At 37.6% G+C, this 16,382-nt stretch overlaps 1 protein-coding gene across 1 annotated transcript in view; it reads left to right on the top strand.

Moving 5' to 3' along the window:
- LOC131228696 (subtilisin-like protease SBT2.4) overlaps nucleotides 1-16,382 on the top strand; it is a 69,607-nt gene that overhangs the window by 47,008 nt on the left and 6,217 nt on the right. Inside the window, exons 4-5 of the mRNA XM_058224538.1 lie at nucleotides 483-578; nucleotides 11,801-11,870. Coding sequence (XP_058080521.1) covers nucleotides 483-578; nucleotides 11,801-11,870 — 166 coding nt within the window. The remainder of the gene's footprint in view (nucleotides 1-482; nucleotides 579-11,800; nucleotides 11,871-16,382) is intronic.

Here is a 16,382-nt window from a genome sequence, read left to right as displayed (position 1 = left end):
TGGCTTGAAGGGAGACCTTTCATATCTTTGGAGATCCACCCTACAATTTGGGGTCAAAAAGCCAAAATAAGTTATTAGATTTTAGCCCTTAGAAAAAGAAAATTAATTCTTGAACCTCTTTCAGGCTCATGTCATGTCAAGGTATTGCAGAAGAAAAAAACTGTAAAATCTGATCCAATTTATCCTAATCAATTAGTTAACATGTTGGTTAACCATATTCTAAAACACACACACACACACACAAAATAATAATAATAATAATAAATAAATAACCATCGGCTTATCAAATTCTCCATCGAGCCGTGAAAAAGACTTAACAAAAGACAGAAATCCACTGCCTGTTTTACGTCTTCAGATTTCAGATTTAACAAACATGCCTTAACATGTATATACTGAGATTCGTTTGGATAACCATCTGAAGCGTACGGTATGTGTTTTATTTATAACTGTGTGCCGTCCATTCCTTTGTGAACGTGTTTCAGCCACGTGGCATCGACGGCAGCGGGGAATTCAAGAGTTCCTGTGATCGTTGACGACTTCATGTATGGGTGGGCCAGCGGAATGGCCCCACGTGCAAGGCAAGTTTGGATTCCTATTAAGTAGCCACTATTCTAATAAGCATGGATTGACCACTCCCCCCAACTCAAATATGACTCGTCCGATTCAATTCGGGACCACTTCTCAAAATAGAGGGTGACTCGGCCTGACTCGGTTAAGTCCCATCTACGTCAGCACCACTTGTTAGAATTTAAATTAAAAGAGGTGACTCGACCAACTCACCCCAAATCACAACTCTCAACATATAACCTATTCACCTCAATTGCTAAGGGCCCATTTGAACGCCTGTAAAATTCTTAATTTGTAAAAGGATTACAAGAGTTTTTTGGATTCATGCATTTGCTCGTAAAGGCTTTACATACTTCAAACATATTAGAGAACTTTCAGCTATGATACCAAACCTGACAAAAAGTCATATTTCATTCTACATGGCAAGCTTTTCCACCTAAAGAGACATTATAGATAGTAGAACACCATAGTTGATACACATCCCTAATGTGAAGGGCCCACCTTGATGTGTATACAGTACATCCAATTTGCCTATAATGTACCTTCCTTGATGCTTTCCTACGACCACCCAAATAAAAATAAATAAATAAAATAAATAACTAGCTTGATGAGGTCGTCAGATAGACCACATGATAGGGAAGGATAGTTTGTCCACCATTAAAAACTTCCAAATTACATCTGGGCGCATTGTGAGGCTGGAGGACATCCAATTCGTGCAATGCGTGCATGCTTTGGTACTCTCCTAGGGCCCAAAAAAATCACTCCATTTTTTTATGTGATTTGCAAATATTGGCCAGATTTATCATCCCAAACTCTACACGGTGTGAATACCTATTTAATGCATTATAAATACTTGACTAGTTAGCCAAACACATAATTCGTTTATACAAGTTATAAGCCAAACAAAATAGCATGTAACTAGTTTACACCCGAAACTGTTTTCAAGTTTAAAGTGTTTATAACTTAAAACTTTACTGGCATCCAAACGACCCCTAATTGGACCTAGTTTGCCCACACAGAATTGAATTCCTACAAATGATATGAAATTAGTTGAACAATCCTATGTGGAACTTAGAATTGCATGCAACTTTATGCTTTCAACATTTGAATGGCTATGGTCAACTCCATGTCTATGAAACTCACTTCCATAAATTTGGATTGTAACTCATTTTGCTATAGCTACTCATGCCTCATGTGGTTAATCTCAGTTTCTATTTATTCAGCACATATGTTTGATAAACATCATACCCTCCCCTCTCCCTGGAAAAATAAATAAATAAATAAATCTTGTCCCTCTCTCTCTCTCTCTCTCTCTCTCTCTCTCTCTCAATCTCTCTTTCTCCTCTCTCCCAGCAGCGACTGCCACCTGAGCATAAGCAGTAGATATTCCTCCCTCTCAATATCAGGTCCATCATGTCAGTTTGAAGGTTTTAAAGATTGTCCATAACGGTTTGCCTTCTTCTTTTTTAACATCCATTGTCATTGTGGGGCCCAATTAATGCATGGGTTTAATGGTATGCACATACCATCATGGGCTATCTACATAACGTGCTTAAATAGGAAATAAACAATGGAAGAGAAAAACTTTGATATCTCCCAAAGTGGAAGAGAGACTTTGATACTTTGGTAAAGTGCAACGGACCAGCAATTGATACAAAGCATTAGTTAATAATGATAACGACACTCATCATTCAAAATTCTCAAATTCGACTGTCAAAATGGCAACAATTTATATAACTATAAACCCAAATTATAGTGGTTTAATCACATTAATGTCTAATTGGTGGACATTTAATGGATGGATGGAATGGAAAGTATCCAATGGTTATAGTGTTATAAATATATATATATATATATATATATATATATATAATGCTCACACACAACTAGTTGCCATGTGGGCCCCACCATCTTATTTATATGACATTTTGCCTCTCTCTCTCTCTCTCTCTCTCTCTCTCTCTCTCTCTCTCTCTCTCTCTCTATATATATATATATATATATATATATATATATATATAATTCAACACTCAAATGAATACAAGTATGGGTACCCATAAAATTGACATGAACCCGGCCCATTGCCACCCCTACTAAATATCCTAATATTGCTGTGTACTACTATAGTCGTTGTGGCTAAGTCAGTGGAGAAGGATATTACTAAACTCAAATCAATGGATAACTAGTTGAATTTCTCATCAAGCCTGACCCATGTTGCTTGACTACATGTGGATCATTCATCCGTGGAAGCTGCATAAGAGATTCTGTGCATCCAAAAATAGATTAGATGATCTTCACAATTCAAAAGATTATTTATAAATAGACGATTGAGAGAGAGAGAGAGAGAGAGAGAGAGAGAGAGAGAGAGAGAGAACTAATGTCATTTAATTCCTTTGATAAAACAGCTAGGATAGTTTGATTGCATGATTTTGGCAACCCAATGAAATTTCTTACAATACTCAAGCAAGGTGGTTAGCCTAATCATAATAGTCCAATGGTATTCTTCTAAATTTATTGGAGAGGTTTTTTCTGTTAGAATTGTCTACATAAGTGTGGTCTACATGCATGTACGTGCAATTATTTTTTATTTTTTTTTGTATTTTAAGAAAATTTGGGCTCTAAGTTACTCAAGGTCCAATCAATATAGAATATCCAACAATGAGGGGCAAACACTAAAAGGGAAAGAGAGTCCTAGTATGGTTTGGTTTCTATGATGAAAAAGGGAAAATAGAAGCCTATAAATAAAGGACTCGTGGCACTCTCCCTATGCTCAAAACATATTGAACTTCCAATCCTTAGCACGCACTTACAGAGATATAGGAGTGAAGGTGGACTAAGAAGGATCTACACCACTGGAAATGTGGATCATTGATCATGACTATTCATCTTCACTCTTCAGGCTCCATTATTCTAAGCACGCATACACGCACATGCATGCACGCACACACGCACGCACACACGCACAGTATGTATGTATGTATGTATGTATGTACACACACACACACACACACACACACACACACACACATTTACACTTCAGTTGCAAATTGAACCTGTGTTAGCTCTTTTCCAAACCCCTCTTTATTATTAGTATTGTGTGTTCTAAAAAGCCAATGTTGATCTTGACCATAGGTCTTGCATGGAGATGTAATTGATGTTATAATTAATATATGGATTTACCTTAACTGTGCATGTATTCATCAGTTAAAGGAGAGGATTTCCTCTATTGTCCTTAAGAACTTATGTTTAACCATAACATACACTAACTATGGAAGAGTTATGTTTCATGGATCTTGATACTCTGTTGTTCCATAACCACTTTGCAGGTTTTAGGACAAACCTATGGTTATTCATACATGGACATCATATATGATAGGACCAACAATGAGTTGAGATGGAAAGTCTCCACCATTGTTCTCAATGACCAGTTAGTTCCTTTGCCCCATATAAGTTTGTTAATGTCCATGGGTATGGGATGTTGTTATCAAACCTTTTAGACACTTGCATTGGAGTATCACTTGAAGTCTCTGGATTAGAAACCCATCATGTCTGATCTAGATTGACTCTTGTATGTACTAGCTTTGATTTATCCTAGGACCTAAGGACATATTGGGAGCTCAAGTTCCTAATATAATGTGATTTGGCTCTCTTCATGAAGTCAATTTGGTGGCTGCATAATTGGTGTGGTTGGGTGGATACATTAGGACACAGTTGAGGTATCATATGATCAACAAGGGATCCACCAGTTGTTTAGGAATACTAGAATACTTTTATATCTTAGGTCTTGATGATTAGACCATCCATTGAATTTCTTTTAACTAAGCCCATCACCTAAATATTTTTTTATATTTTTCTTAATAAATGTTTTCAACCGTTGATTTGTTTAACGTTGTAGAGGTTTTAATTGCACTTAATGGATTTTTATGATAGTTAAGATCTTATGGTTGACCTATTAATTAGCATGAGTATTGGATCAAGGGTGGATGGTCATGGTTAGTTGAGGAATTAGGTAAATTTGGATGCATGGATAGGTAAGATCGAGGATTTTTTTTATTTTTATTTTTTCTATTTTTTATTTACCAGGGCATATAAAAGTTTCTATGGATGAGGTGTACCATAGCCTGTGCATCTCTAAAACTTGGACGAGGATTGCCTGTGCCCCCGACCCCAGGAAGTTCATATGGTTAGAAGATATGGCCCACAGAGATGCCCATGAGAAATCCACTTTGTCCATTAGTTTCTGAACCTCATAATAAGACAGGATTTCGAAAATCAAGCAAATCCAAAACTCATGTGGGCCACGTGACAAGAAACAATGGGGATTGAACGCCTACCAGTGGAAATTTTGTGGAGGCCACATACGTTTTTAATCAAGATGATATTTGTGCCTACAGTTTATCCCAATGTTAATAACATTATGAACGGTTTGGATGGCATTTAAGCATCATGGTGGGATCTAGGAAGTTTTCAACGTTGACATTGTTAGTGCAGTGATTTATACACCTTGTTTGTCAATCACATGCATCTGTGTGTTAGTATATCGGTTGAGCCCTTGAAACCTGAAGACTGAAGACACATGAAGACTTAGAGCATTAAAGAAGTAAAGAACAAGTAAATGAAGTGCCTTGGTGACCCTAACCTTAAACCCAAAAAAAAAACTTTGCCTCTAGATAATCCAAACCGTAATAGGTAAACACTGTTTGATCATCCCTTAGCCTTAAGAGCATAATTAGAACATGATAAGTAAGGCTAAAAGAGAAACCAAGCTGCTGTAAAATCATATGCCCAAAAACAACACTTTTCAAGTAGATATCAATCCTATTGACAGATTGTCGATAGGACTCGATGGCATCAAGTAGGTAGCTACAAATTGTCTAGTAACATTTCCGCTAGAAATTCATATTGTTCGATCCTATCGAACCTTTGATCCCATCAAAGGGCCCTTCGATTCAATTGACAGAGCCGTTAAACTAGCCGTTGGAAACCAATTTCTAGAAAAGTGGCTTTTGGTTCTTGGGCAAATTGATGGTTTTTAGTGAGTTAGAAGCCCTGATGTATCCCAATACTTCTCACACTTCTAGGCTCTCGCCCACAGGGATTCGAGTCATTTTCCATGTGTTTAATCACTCTCATAAGCATTCCAAGCTCCTTATGAAGATGATCTTGATTCTTGGCATTCTTCAGGGGATAGACACACATCCAATAGGTAAATTATTTGTCTTTTAACTTCTAGAATGCCCATTTAGGTGAATTCCCATTTGTAAACCAACTAAGCATTTAGTTGTAGGAGATTCGACAAAACCTCTCCTATTACCTTAGTAGCCTCATTGGAGCATCAAGTGCAAGATAGTCAGTTCAATAAAGCAGAAGAAGATCGGCTTCAAAGATCGGAGGAGCAGAAGAGAAGCTAATTGAAGCACGAGAGAACATCGATCAAGCATCTCAAGAAGGCATATACAGGAGCTCAATCTGGCAAGTAAGCTGTCAATTGTAAGAGTCTACATAATCTTTCCTTTTGTAGGATTTAATATAAAGTTTGCGGCCCAAACTCGCATAGGTTCTTGTGTAGGACTGTATCACACCACCGACATGGGTGAGTATGTGTAAGTCCTTGTGTAGGCCTCCGATGGGAGTATATGTGTCAAGTCCTTGCATAGGCCTCCAATGAGAGTGTATGTGTGTTAAGTCCTTGTGTAGGCCTCTGATGAAAGTGTATGTTTGTAAGACCATGTGTAGGCCTTTGGCGAGAGTATGCCTTTATAAAAGTTATGGGTGAACCTATTGAAAACTCCTAAGATAGTGAATACTGGTACACTCGAGGAAAGTGCGTCCACCGAGAATGGAGTAGAGAAATCAAACCACTATATATACTAGTGTTTGCGATTGTGAATTACGTACATTTCTATCTATGTTTATGTATTTGATTAATTAAACTATATGAATGATTGAGTTGAATTGTGTGCTAGGCACTTAACTTGCAAACCACACACAAGTTCACTATCGATATATATTAGTTACTTAATTGGCATATCTCTTGTAGTCTATGTGATTGGACTCGCTTTGGCTTGGAAGCCTTAATATTAATTTTCCTTGAATGTTTTAATTGATAAATTAGTTTATATTAGGCAAGAATTTTAATTTCGTCCTAATTACCCCCCAATAGGACTTGCCATAATTCTATACCTCTGCCAAGCTTCCGTACACGCCGTGGTTGACTCTTATCCCACCATGCAATATCAATTGGTATCAGGGTGGGTTGCTCTTCAAGGACTTAACCGTCTAAAGTAAGATCAAAGAAAGAGTTTTTGAATCATGTCTAACAGTAAAAGGAGTTGTGATATGGAGGATACATCTTTTGACACTGCATATAGGTAGATCTTTCAAAAAATCAAAAGAAACTTGTTTTCACATTTATGAGGATTATAGTCATGATGTCTCCTTGTGTCCAAACATATTGAAAATCCAAGGAAGAATATGGTAACAAAATGGGATGAGTCCAAGGATTTTAAAACAAATTCTAGAAAATCCCATTGTGGTGGAGACCTTGGATCCATGCGCACCTTAATTGTCTCTAATACCCCTACTTTTCCTATAACTAAGAGACATAGGAGAAGTATCCGACCATAAAACCTTGGATGAAGAAGAGACATCATCCTCCAATAGTGAAGAAGATGATGAGAATGAAGATGTCGAATTGCAGAAGGCCTACGACCAACTTTTTAAGAAAAGAATAAAAATTATGAAGATGTTGGGGTTGGTAAAGGGTGAAAAAATTCAATTGACTAACCGATTAGAATAAGCGGAATATGAAAATTCCCCCCTCACACAAGAAAAGGAAAATCTTAAATCTAACCTTGATGAGACTTTAGGGAGGTGCTCGGGTCTTGAATTAAAACTTGATATAGTTAAATCTGAAAATCAAGACTTGAAACTTCAAGTTAACCAACTTGAATCTTATATTGGCAACGCTAAGGTTGTCCAAATTGAACATATAAGTAAATCTTTTGATGTGGGTAAACCTTGTGGGGACAATAGAGGTATTAGAAACAATAGGAATATTCATATTACAACCTCTGTTTCAATGATGATCCAAAAGGACTCTATAGCTTCAAGGAGTAAATTTAAATCGTATCTCGTGTGCCATTCGTGTGGAGAAATAGGCCACATGAGGTTTGAATGCCGAATCAATAAAAACCAACAATTCATCTTAGTCCCGAACTGTATAGGTAAATTTATTGGACTGAGAAAATGGCAAATTCTAAAAAGAGTCATCTTAGACGATCACCGAAAAAGAAGAAGTTCACATCCCCTCCAGAAATGAACAACCATATAAAGGAGTTGATGAAACAAGTTCCCTATTAATTAAACATACTTAGAAAATTCTTAGTCGGGACAACAACCATAAGGGTAGGAAAATCCCCTAGTAGAGATGTGCCTAGGAGAGTAGAATCTAAGAAAAGAAGCCTCTCCTAAAATTGATTCGGGTCTTAGAAAACTCACACCCATGTGGGTGGTGAAGAGGGATTGATGATCCATAAAGATCTATGTGAGCTTATAGTTAAATATGAGGATTTGAGCCTCATTTTTTTGTGGAATTTATATAGTTAAATTGGAGGATTATAGCCTCATTTCCTTTGATAGTTTAAGCTTTAAAATTGCTTGATTTTAGTATCATATATTTTTAGCTTAGACTACCATTGATTATTGCTATTACAAATGGTATATCTTTTTCAATAACCATATTGCGCATGTTATATATTTTAATGTTAATATGCACCCTTACATTCCCTTGTTAGTATATGCCTATTGGTAAATCAATGACATATAGAGCTTTCCATTTCGCGCTTAATTGGTATATCTATGGAATTAATTCTTGGTCAAATACTAACAAAAAGGAAGAAAAAGATCAAGTCCCACCAAAACAAGTGTAATATATTTTGCAGGTTCGAGCAATTATAGGGGAGCAATGCAGTGTTACATATCTTATTTGTATCAAGTTGTAAATCATTTATACTTGAACATGTAATATTTTGAATTATTTTGGTTTGTCATTGGTATGGACCATGACAAGATCTAGGTTAGGTTTTTGTCATGTAATTGACAAACGGAGAAATTGTTAGTGCACTAATTTGTGCATATTGTTTGTCAATCACATGCGTCTATGTGTCAGTATGTCGGTTGAGCTTTTGGAAGCTGAAGACCAAAGATACATGAAGACTTAGAGCATCAAGGAAGTGAAGAACATGTAAATAAGGTGTCTTGGTGACCCTAACCTTAGACCCAAAAGAACCTTGGCCTCTATGTGATCCTAACCGTAATAAGTAAACCTTGTTTGATCATTCATTAGCCTTATGAGCCCAATTGGAACATGTTAGGTAAGGCTAGAAGAAGTGCTAAGCTGCTGTGAAATCATATGCCCAAAAACAGCAGTTTTCGAGTGGATCTCGATCCTATCGACATGCTATCGATAGGACTCGATAGAATTGAAGTCCCACTCGATGGCATCGAGCAAGTAGCTAAAAACTGTCCAACAACATTTCCACTAGAAATTCATATTATTTGATCCCATAGAGGACCATCTCGATCCTATCGAAGAACCTTCAATCCCATCAAAGGCACATTCGATCCGATCAACAGAGCCGTTAAACTAGCCGTTGGAAACCAATTTCTATAAAAGTGACTTTCAGTTCTTGGGAAAATTGATGGTATTAGAGTGAGTTAGAAGCCATAGTGTATCCCAATACTTCTCAATACTTCTAACCTCTCACCCAAAGGGATTTGAATCATCTTACATGTGTTTAATCACTCTCATGAGCATTCCAACCTCCTTATGACAATGACCTTAATTCCTTAAATTCTTTAGAGGATAGACACTAATCCAATAGGTAAATCATTTACCTTTTAACCTTTAAAATGCCCATCTAGATGAATCCTTATTTAGAAACCAACTAAGCCTTTAGTTGTGTGAGATTCGACCAAACCTCTCCCATTACCTTAGTAGCCACATTGGAGCACCAAGTGTAAGGTAGCCGATTCAAGAAAGCGGAAAAAGATCGGCTTCAAAGATCAGGGGAGCACAAGAAAACCTAATTGAAGCACGAGAGAGCATCGATCAAGCATCTCAAAAAGGCGCTACAAAGGGGCTCGATACGGCAAGTTGTCAATTATTGAAGCACGAGAGAGCATCGATCAAGCATCTCAAAAAGGCGCTACAAAGGGGCTCGATACGGCAAGTTGTCAATTGTAAGATTCCACATACGATCCCCTTGTGTAACATCCTTGAGTAGGATTGTGTATAAAATTTGCGACCCAAACTCACATAGGTTTTTGTGTAAGACCATATCGCCACCAACACGGCGAGAACATGTAAGTCCTTGTGTAGGCCTCCAACAAGAGTGTACATGTGTCAAGTCCTTGTGTAGGCTCTAACGAGAGTGTGCATTTGTAAGACCTTGTACAGGCCTCCGATGAGATTGTACACTTGTATAGGTTAGAAGTGAACCTATTGAAAACTCCTAAAGATAGTAAATATTGGTACACTCGAGGAGACTACATTCGTCGGGAGTGGAGTAGGGAAACCAAACCCCCCGCCCCCCTTTCCCTCTCTAGGACTTAGTCATAATTCTATAACTCTGCCAAGCTTTCGCAGGCACCGTAGTAGACTCATATCCCACCATGCAATTTCAAACATTTCAGTCTCATTGTTTCCTATCGTGTGGCCCATGTGAGTTTTAGACCTGCTTGATTTTTGAAGTCCTATCATATTGTGAGTTGAGAAGCTATGGATGGAGTAGATTTCTCATGGGCATCTCTGTGGGCCCCACATAGCTTACAACCACATAAACTTTTTGTGGTCAAGGGCACAAGCAATTTGTCCATAAAAGCCTAACTTCTTATATATAAATCTTATCCCAGAGGAAACATAGATCCTTAGACGTCCCTTTCCCCTTGGGCATCACCTAAAGAGAAAAAAATAGAGAAAGAGAAGATAAGTACACATTCTTCTCTCTCCTCCTCCCACGTCTACATGTGTAGGGTTCGCCTGTCTGGATAGCGCTCATGGACATGTCCATGGCCTTATTGCAAGGTTGTTGTGCATGGTTTCGCAATTGGATCCTATCTAGGATCGATCATGGAGTGAACTCCAAGTTTGGAGGATCGGGGTCAACACTTCGTTCAGTTTTAGTGGGCATCATTTGGAGATACTCCTAACCATAGGGTTTTATTTTTCACATTAGAAACTTGAATATGTAGATGGTGATTGTAGAATAGGATTTTACTAAACTCTAAATTCCCGAAAACTTTTAATTTTGTTGGAGTGTTAAAAGTCCCTTGATATACATTGATACACCATCCTTTAACAACTCGAGCTCTTAGAGCAAGTGGTTGTTTGACATGGTATCAAAGCGGATGGTCAAGTGTTCGAATCAGGTCAGTACCCTTATGAAGATGAAGCCGTAACTTCCTCAATACAGATCCGCTAGTGATGCTCCCCATTTTGAGATCGATTGGTTCCTCTTCCACCAGCCCAAAGTTGGCCTTGACTCAGAAAATGATTTTTTCGGTGTCAACAATGAGTTAGGTAATGTAGTATTAGAGATTTGAGTTTGTACAACTCTTAAATTATTTCATGAGAGCTAGAGGTCATCCGTTGTTTCTTAGATACTTTCTTAAGGAATCATTATATGTGAGAGGTATTGACATGTTTCAAGCTAGATTGCATGTTGCCTTGTTTTTCCTATAGCGTGTTAATTTTCTACGTCATACATAAACAATTGCCCTTCAGCTCTTGCAAACGTTGTTCTTTTTATCTTGCATGCATAGACGTATACTTAGGATGGGATCACATAAGCAAGGACGATTCCCTTCTACATCTGTTGCATATAATGCTGTGTGTAATAGGTGTGATTGCCTATTTTGTTTCTCAACAGACAGGTCCGAGTGGATTTTCGAAGGCAAAAGTTAAAACTTTTAAAATTTCAGATTTAAGCCTCAGAATGTAATCTTCTAAAAGAATCTAAATAATTAGAAAATTAAGTTAGACCAATGGTTGTAAAATTATTTCAATGACATAATATGCTTGATGAATGAATGATTCTGGTACTCGTCCCAAGTGACCTTTACAATCATATAGTAATGACATACAACATTGTATATGATCATTTCACTTATTATATATCTTTTTAACTAATTGCATGAAATAGATTTGATGATTTGAAGTATGCTATTACAGGATTGCTGTTTACAAGCCAATATATCCAGATGTGGGAACTCTTGCAGATGTAGTTTCTGCAATCGATCAAGTAATCATGCCTACCGAATTCTATTTCTTTTCAATGTTGAGTCCCAAGTTGTTTCATAGCATGAAGTTTATGAAGAAATCTAAAATGCAGTAAGGAAATCAAAGTTAAAAACATTAATCTTAAAATATGCATATAAGATTTGGTCTTCCATACAATGGATTTGCTACTACGTGACTCGTAGTAGATGAAATGGCAGATCCAAACATTTCTACACATTAGGTGCTTAAATGTGTTTCTATGAAAAAATGCATGCCTCGTCTAAATGTAAGTTTTCTAAACATTAGATGGTTTTTAAAATAAAATAAAAAAAGATTTCGTTTATAATCATTTCACAATTTCAAGTCAAACTAATGACAATCCAAACCAATCAAATAGTCTAAGCCATTTTAATACTGCCCAAATTATTATCCCTCAATCTAGAAAAATAGACAAGGCAGAACGAGCAAAACAAGCAAGCCTCACATGTAGAATGTCTTTAATTGGAGGCCCAACATGCAATACCCCACACGTTTGCCAATCATCGAAGCCCCATGTGTAAAATGCCTCCAATCCCTTCTTGTAGGCCCCACACCAAAATTATCCAACCAATAGTCACACACACTCGAGCGTATCTAGCCAGTGGATCCCATGCATTAGCGAGCAATGGTTAAGAAGATTTCAAATGAGACTAATACCACATTTAGACTTATCTGAAAACCAAGCATTAATCGTAATTCTCCAATCTCCTGCTAATTAAGAGAAACTTGTTGGAAATCCTCCTCTCTTTGGTTGCTTTTTTTAAATGTTACTTTTTATTTGCTAGTTTGTTTTATTTGTGAATAATCTCCAATCGATGAGATGAGATTAGGTTAGCATTAGATGAGAGGAGTAGCTTTCCTTCCTATATGGAACAGAAAAACTCCGATTAGAGAAAATGTCTTCTTTTTTTTTGAGGGAGGGGGGTTGCATGGCACTGCGAAAAGAGAAACTCCTCTTCCCCTTTGCCTTCAGTTCAAACCCTGTTCTTGCTAGAGGTCCAGTGTCTTGAGTTTCAAGTATCCCTTCCTTTAGGCAGTTTTTTCCCAAATTTCACAGCCAGCACCATTGGATCATTCTTGTGTGAATGGCTCCAACATTAGCTTGTAACAGAGCAAGCTCTAATCTAGGTATTTTTCTCTCCTCTTCCAAACCATCCATCATATCCTAACCTACATTTTCACTTAAACAACCACTATGACCATCCTTAAGCAACCCCACCCCTACGGACCATATCCCAACTATCAAACCCCTCATACTCATCCATATCCTAACCATGTATATCAATTTTCCCTCTAAACTGAGCCCCACCTTTCATATATCTAGATTTGTCACCAAACCACTAAACCAAGACCCACATCTAGATCATGTGGCCCATTTACCCTCTAACAAGAAAACAGATATCGAGATTGTTGACAATAATGAACCCAGTTCAATGCATTGTTGTCTCCAAGTTCAGTTGATTGGGTAGCTATGATGAAGAGATCGCTTCTATGAAGAAAATCATATAGGAACTTGTAGATCCACCACCCAATCGCTAAGTGATAAAGAATGGATGGGTACTCAAAAGTAAGAGAAAAACATATGGTATGGTGGACAAGTACAAAGCATGATTAGTTACTAAAGCTTTGACACAGATCGAAGGCACTAATTGGGATGAGACTTTTTCACCAGTTGCAAAATTCTCCTCCATCTGCATGAACTTGTCCACTGTCACAAGTTTATACCTAGTGTTGTATCAGATTGATGCAAAGATTGCATTCTTAAATGATTATCTACATGAAGAAATATACATGCAACAACTCATGGAATATGTAAATAAAAAGAAACCAAATTTTGTAAGATGTTGAAATCTATCTATTGGCTGAAGCAATCTTTAAGACAGTGGTACATGAGGTTCCATTTAGCCATCATCACCTTCAGGTTCATAATGGGTGAAAAATCATTGTGTATATGTAAAGCAATCTGAAGGTATTTTCTAATAGTCTTTTTGTGTAGATAATATCTTACTAGCTAGTAAGAACATGTGATTACTAATAACGACATAAGATTTTTGCTTTTTCTTTAACACTAAAATAAAATATCTTGGTGAAGCCAATTTTATTCTAAGGGTGAAGATTATCAGGGGCCATCCAAAGAGGTTCTTGGGCTTGTCTCAAGTTACGTACATAATAAAAAGAAAAAAAAAAAAAAATCGTAGCAATTCAGGATTAAAAACTCAAAACTTAATTGAGATTCCTATGGAGAAGATTGCTAAGCTAGATATGAAGTCATGTCCCTAGACTGATGTTGAGAAATTGACAATGTCCTCAGTATTCTATAGTCCTCGGTATTCTATGAGAGTACAGTAGGTAGCTTAATGTATATCATACTTTGCAATAGACCTGATATTAGTTACACAGTTAGCATAGTTAGCTATTACTAGAGTAACTCCAGATAATCTCATTAGTAAGCCATCAAACATATATTTTGTTATCTTAGAAAAACTACTGATCACAACTAGTCAACAACAAACTTCAATTGACATGACAAATCTCCTAATTACCAACTAAGAAATCATGAGAAATGACCAAATTACCCCAACATGCACCTAAAATCCTATATATCATAAACTATCAAAATTGGGCTTTTACTAGGCGCCCCTAAAAGGTTGAAAAAAGGATTTCCACCAGAAGAGATACTATTCCAACAGCCAAGGCCCTCCCCCAAATACAGCCATGTTGGCTCTCCCAATGGTGGCATGATGGAGGTGAAAATGGCCCATAGGTCAAGTAGATCCTCAAAGGCTCTCTCTAAGTGTTCTTTGCTGCATCCGGCTGTCCGAATGTGGGCCCAAAGGGTTCACAACGAAGGAGTTCCACCGTCCTCCTATCAAACATGAACGTTTGGACAAGACTTTATTTCAATCAAGGATCAAAATGATTAGACCAAGGTCTCCTCAATGATCATGAATCAAAACTGTTTTGTAACCATTTCAATCAAAGGCTCTAAAGATTCACCCCGAGAGTCTCAATGGATTAGGGGATCCCAAATGACATAAACATCTCCTGAATCATAGAACAAATTAATGTCAAACTCTATACACTATTCACCAATGACTTCAATGATGATGCTCCCGCGATTGGGGCAGTCACCAATCATAACAAGTCCTGACATTTCATGAAGGTGATACATCTAATGGAGTCTCAATGCTTAACAGATGCCCTATCAAAACCCAGACTTTTGTTGTCTTCATGGTCATGAGAAAGAAACCACATTGACGTATATCACCACCATTGCTATGGGTAGTTAGATAATATGGAAATGTAAGAAATCTGTCCACAAGATTGCTGAATGGGAAAATTTGCATCATGATCAACAGCCTTGCATTGTTGGAACAGTGGAGCATGCTGGACACAACATAATGATGACAGTGAAGGACGGATGATAGAGTAGTAGTTGGCCATTAGCAATAAACTTATTCCCAAGCTTTTTGTTGTGCATAACACCTAAGAATACTCACTCAAAGCTACGATGAGCCTCCCGTATAGCTATGCCATGTGAAGGAAACGAGACCAAATGCCACTAGATTCAAAGTTCCCAATACTAGTGACATTATAATCTACAACAACATATGAGGTGTTATGCGTAGGGACAATCATCCTTTACCTCCTGTGCCATTATGTTATCGTGAATCATACTAAGAGGGATGATCATGAAGAGATGGTCACCCTCCCCTTGGGTGACACCTCTTACCACAACAGCTCCACAATGGGTACTTTGCCAATGATCATGCAGAACTCTCCTACTGAAGCCCAGTGGTCGAATCACAAACTGTCTTGTCAGATTTCGCTATTCATCAACATTCGGAGCCAATGAAAAGGTTTCATGCAATGCACAGAGATAGATATTCTACCTACCTTGGAAGTTTCTCCATCTCCTCATCAAGTGGGTTAAATGTCAGTCTTTCATCTGCCACCACATGATCACCACCTCTCCCTCGAGGCGCCATACGGACTTTTTTTTTTTCTTTCTTGAAAACACTTTAAAAATAGCTCGAACAAGCTTCAATTTCCTGATGGGAAGCTACGGTCACACCCCCACTCAAATTTCCACTACTATCTCACGATCCATCGACGACTGGCATTCCATGACTTCAAACACCTCTCCAAAAAAGACTAACAAGAATCAAGCAACTCACAATCAGGTTCTATTGAAACCCACTTTAATACCACTTGAAGCAATTTTGGATTGGCTGAAGCGACAAAAACCAGGACTATCAATTTCAAGAGAAAGGAATTGAAGAAAGGAAGGAGAATAGGGGAATTATGAGTGTTTTAGATTACAGATAGCAATCAAAACACCCACCCAAAAGAAAGGCGAAGGGCTATCTCAGCTCCGTAGATGAGGTGGTAGAGACATCTCCCTTGTGGAAAAGGTTCAGGTTTCAAGCTTGCTTGCATTAGCTACCCAAAACACAAAAAAGTTTTCCTAAGAGGAAGGTGAGTTTCTTGAATA

This window comes from Magnolia sinica, chromosome 16, assembly GCF_029962835.1.
Source record: "Magnolia sinica isolate HGM2019 chromosome 16, MsV1, whole genome shotgun sequence".
Taxonomy (NCBI): Eukaryota; Viridiplantae; Streptophyta; class Magnoliopsida; order Magnoliales; family Magnoliaceae; genus Magnolia; species Magnolia sinica.
The sequence above is the reverse complement of the archived record's forward strand: the minus strand, read 5'-3'. Positions and strand labels throughout refer to the sequence as shown.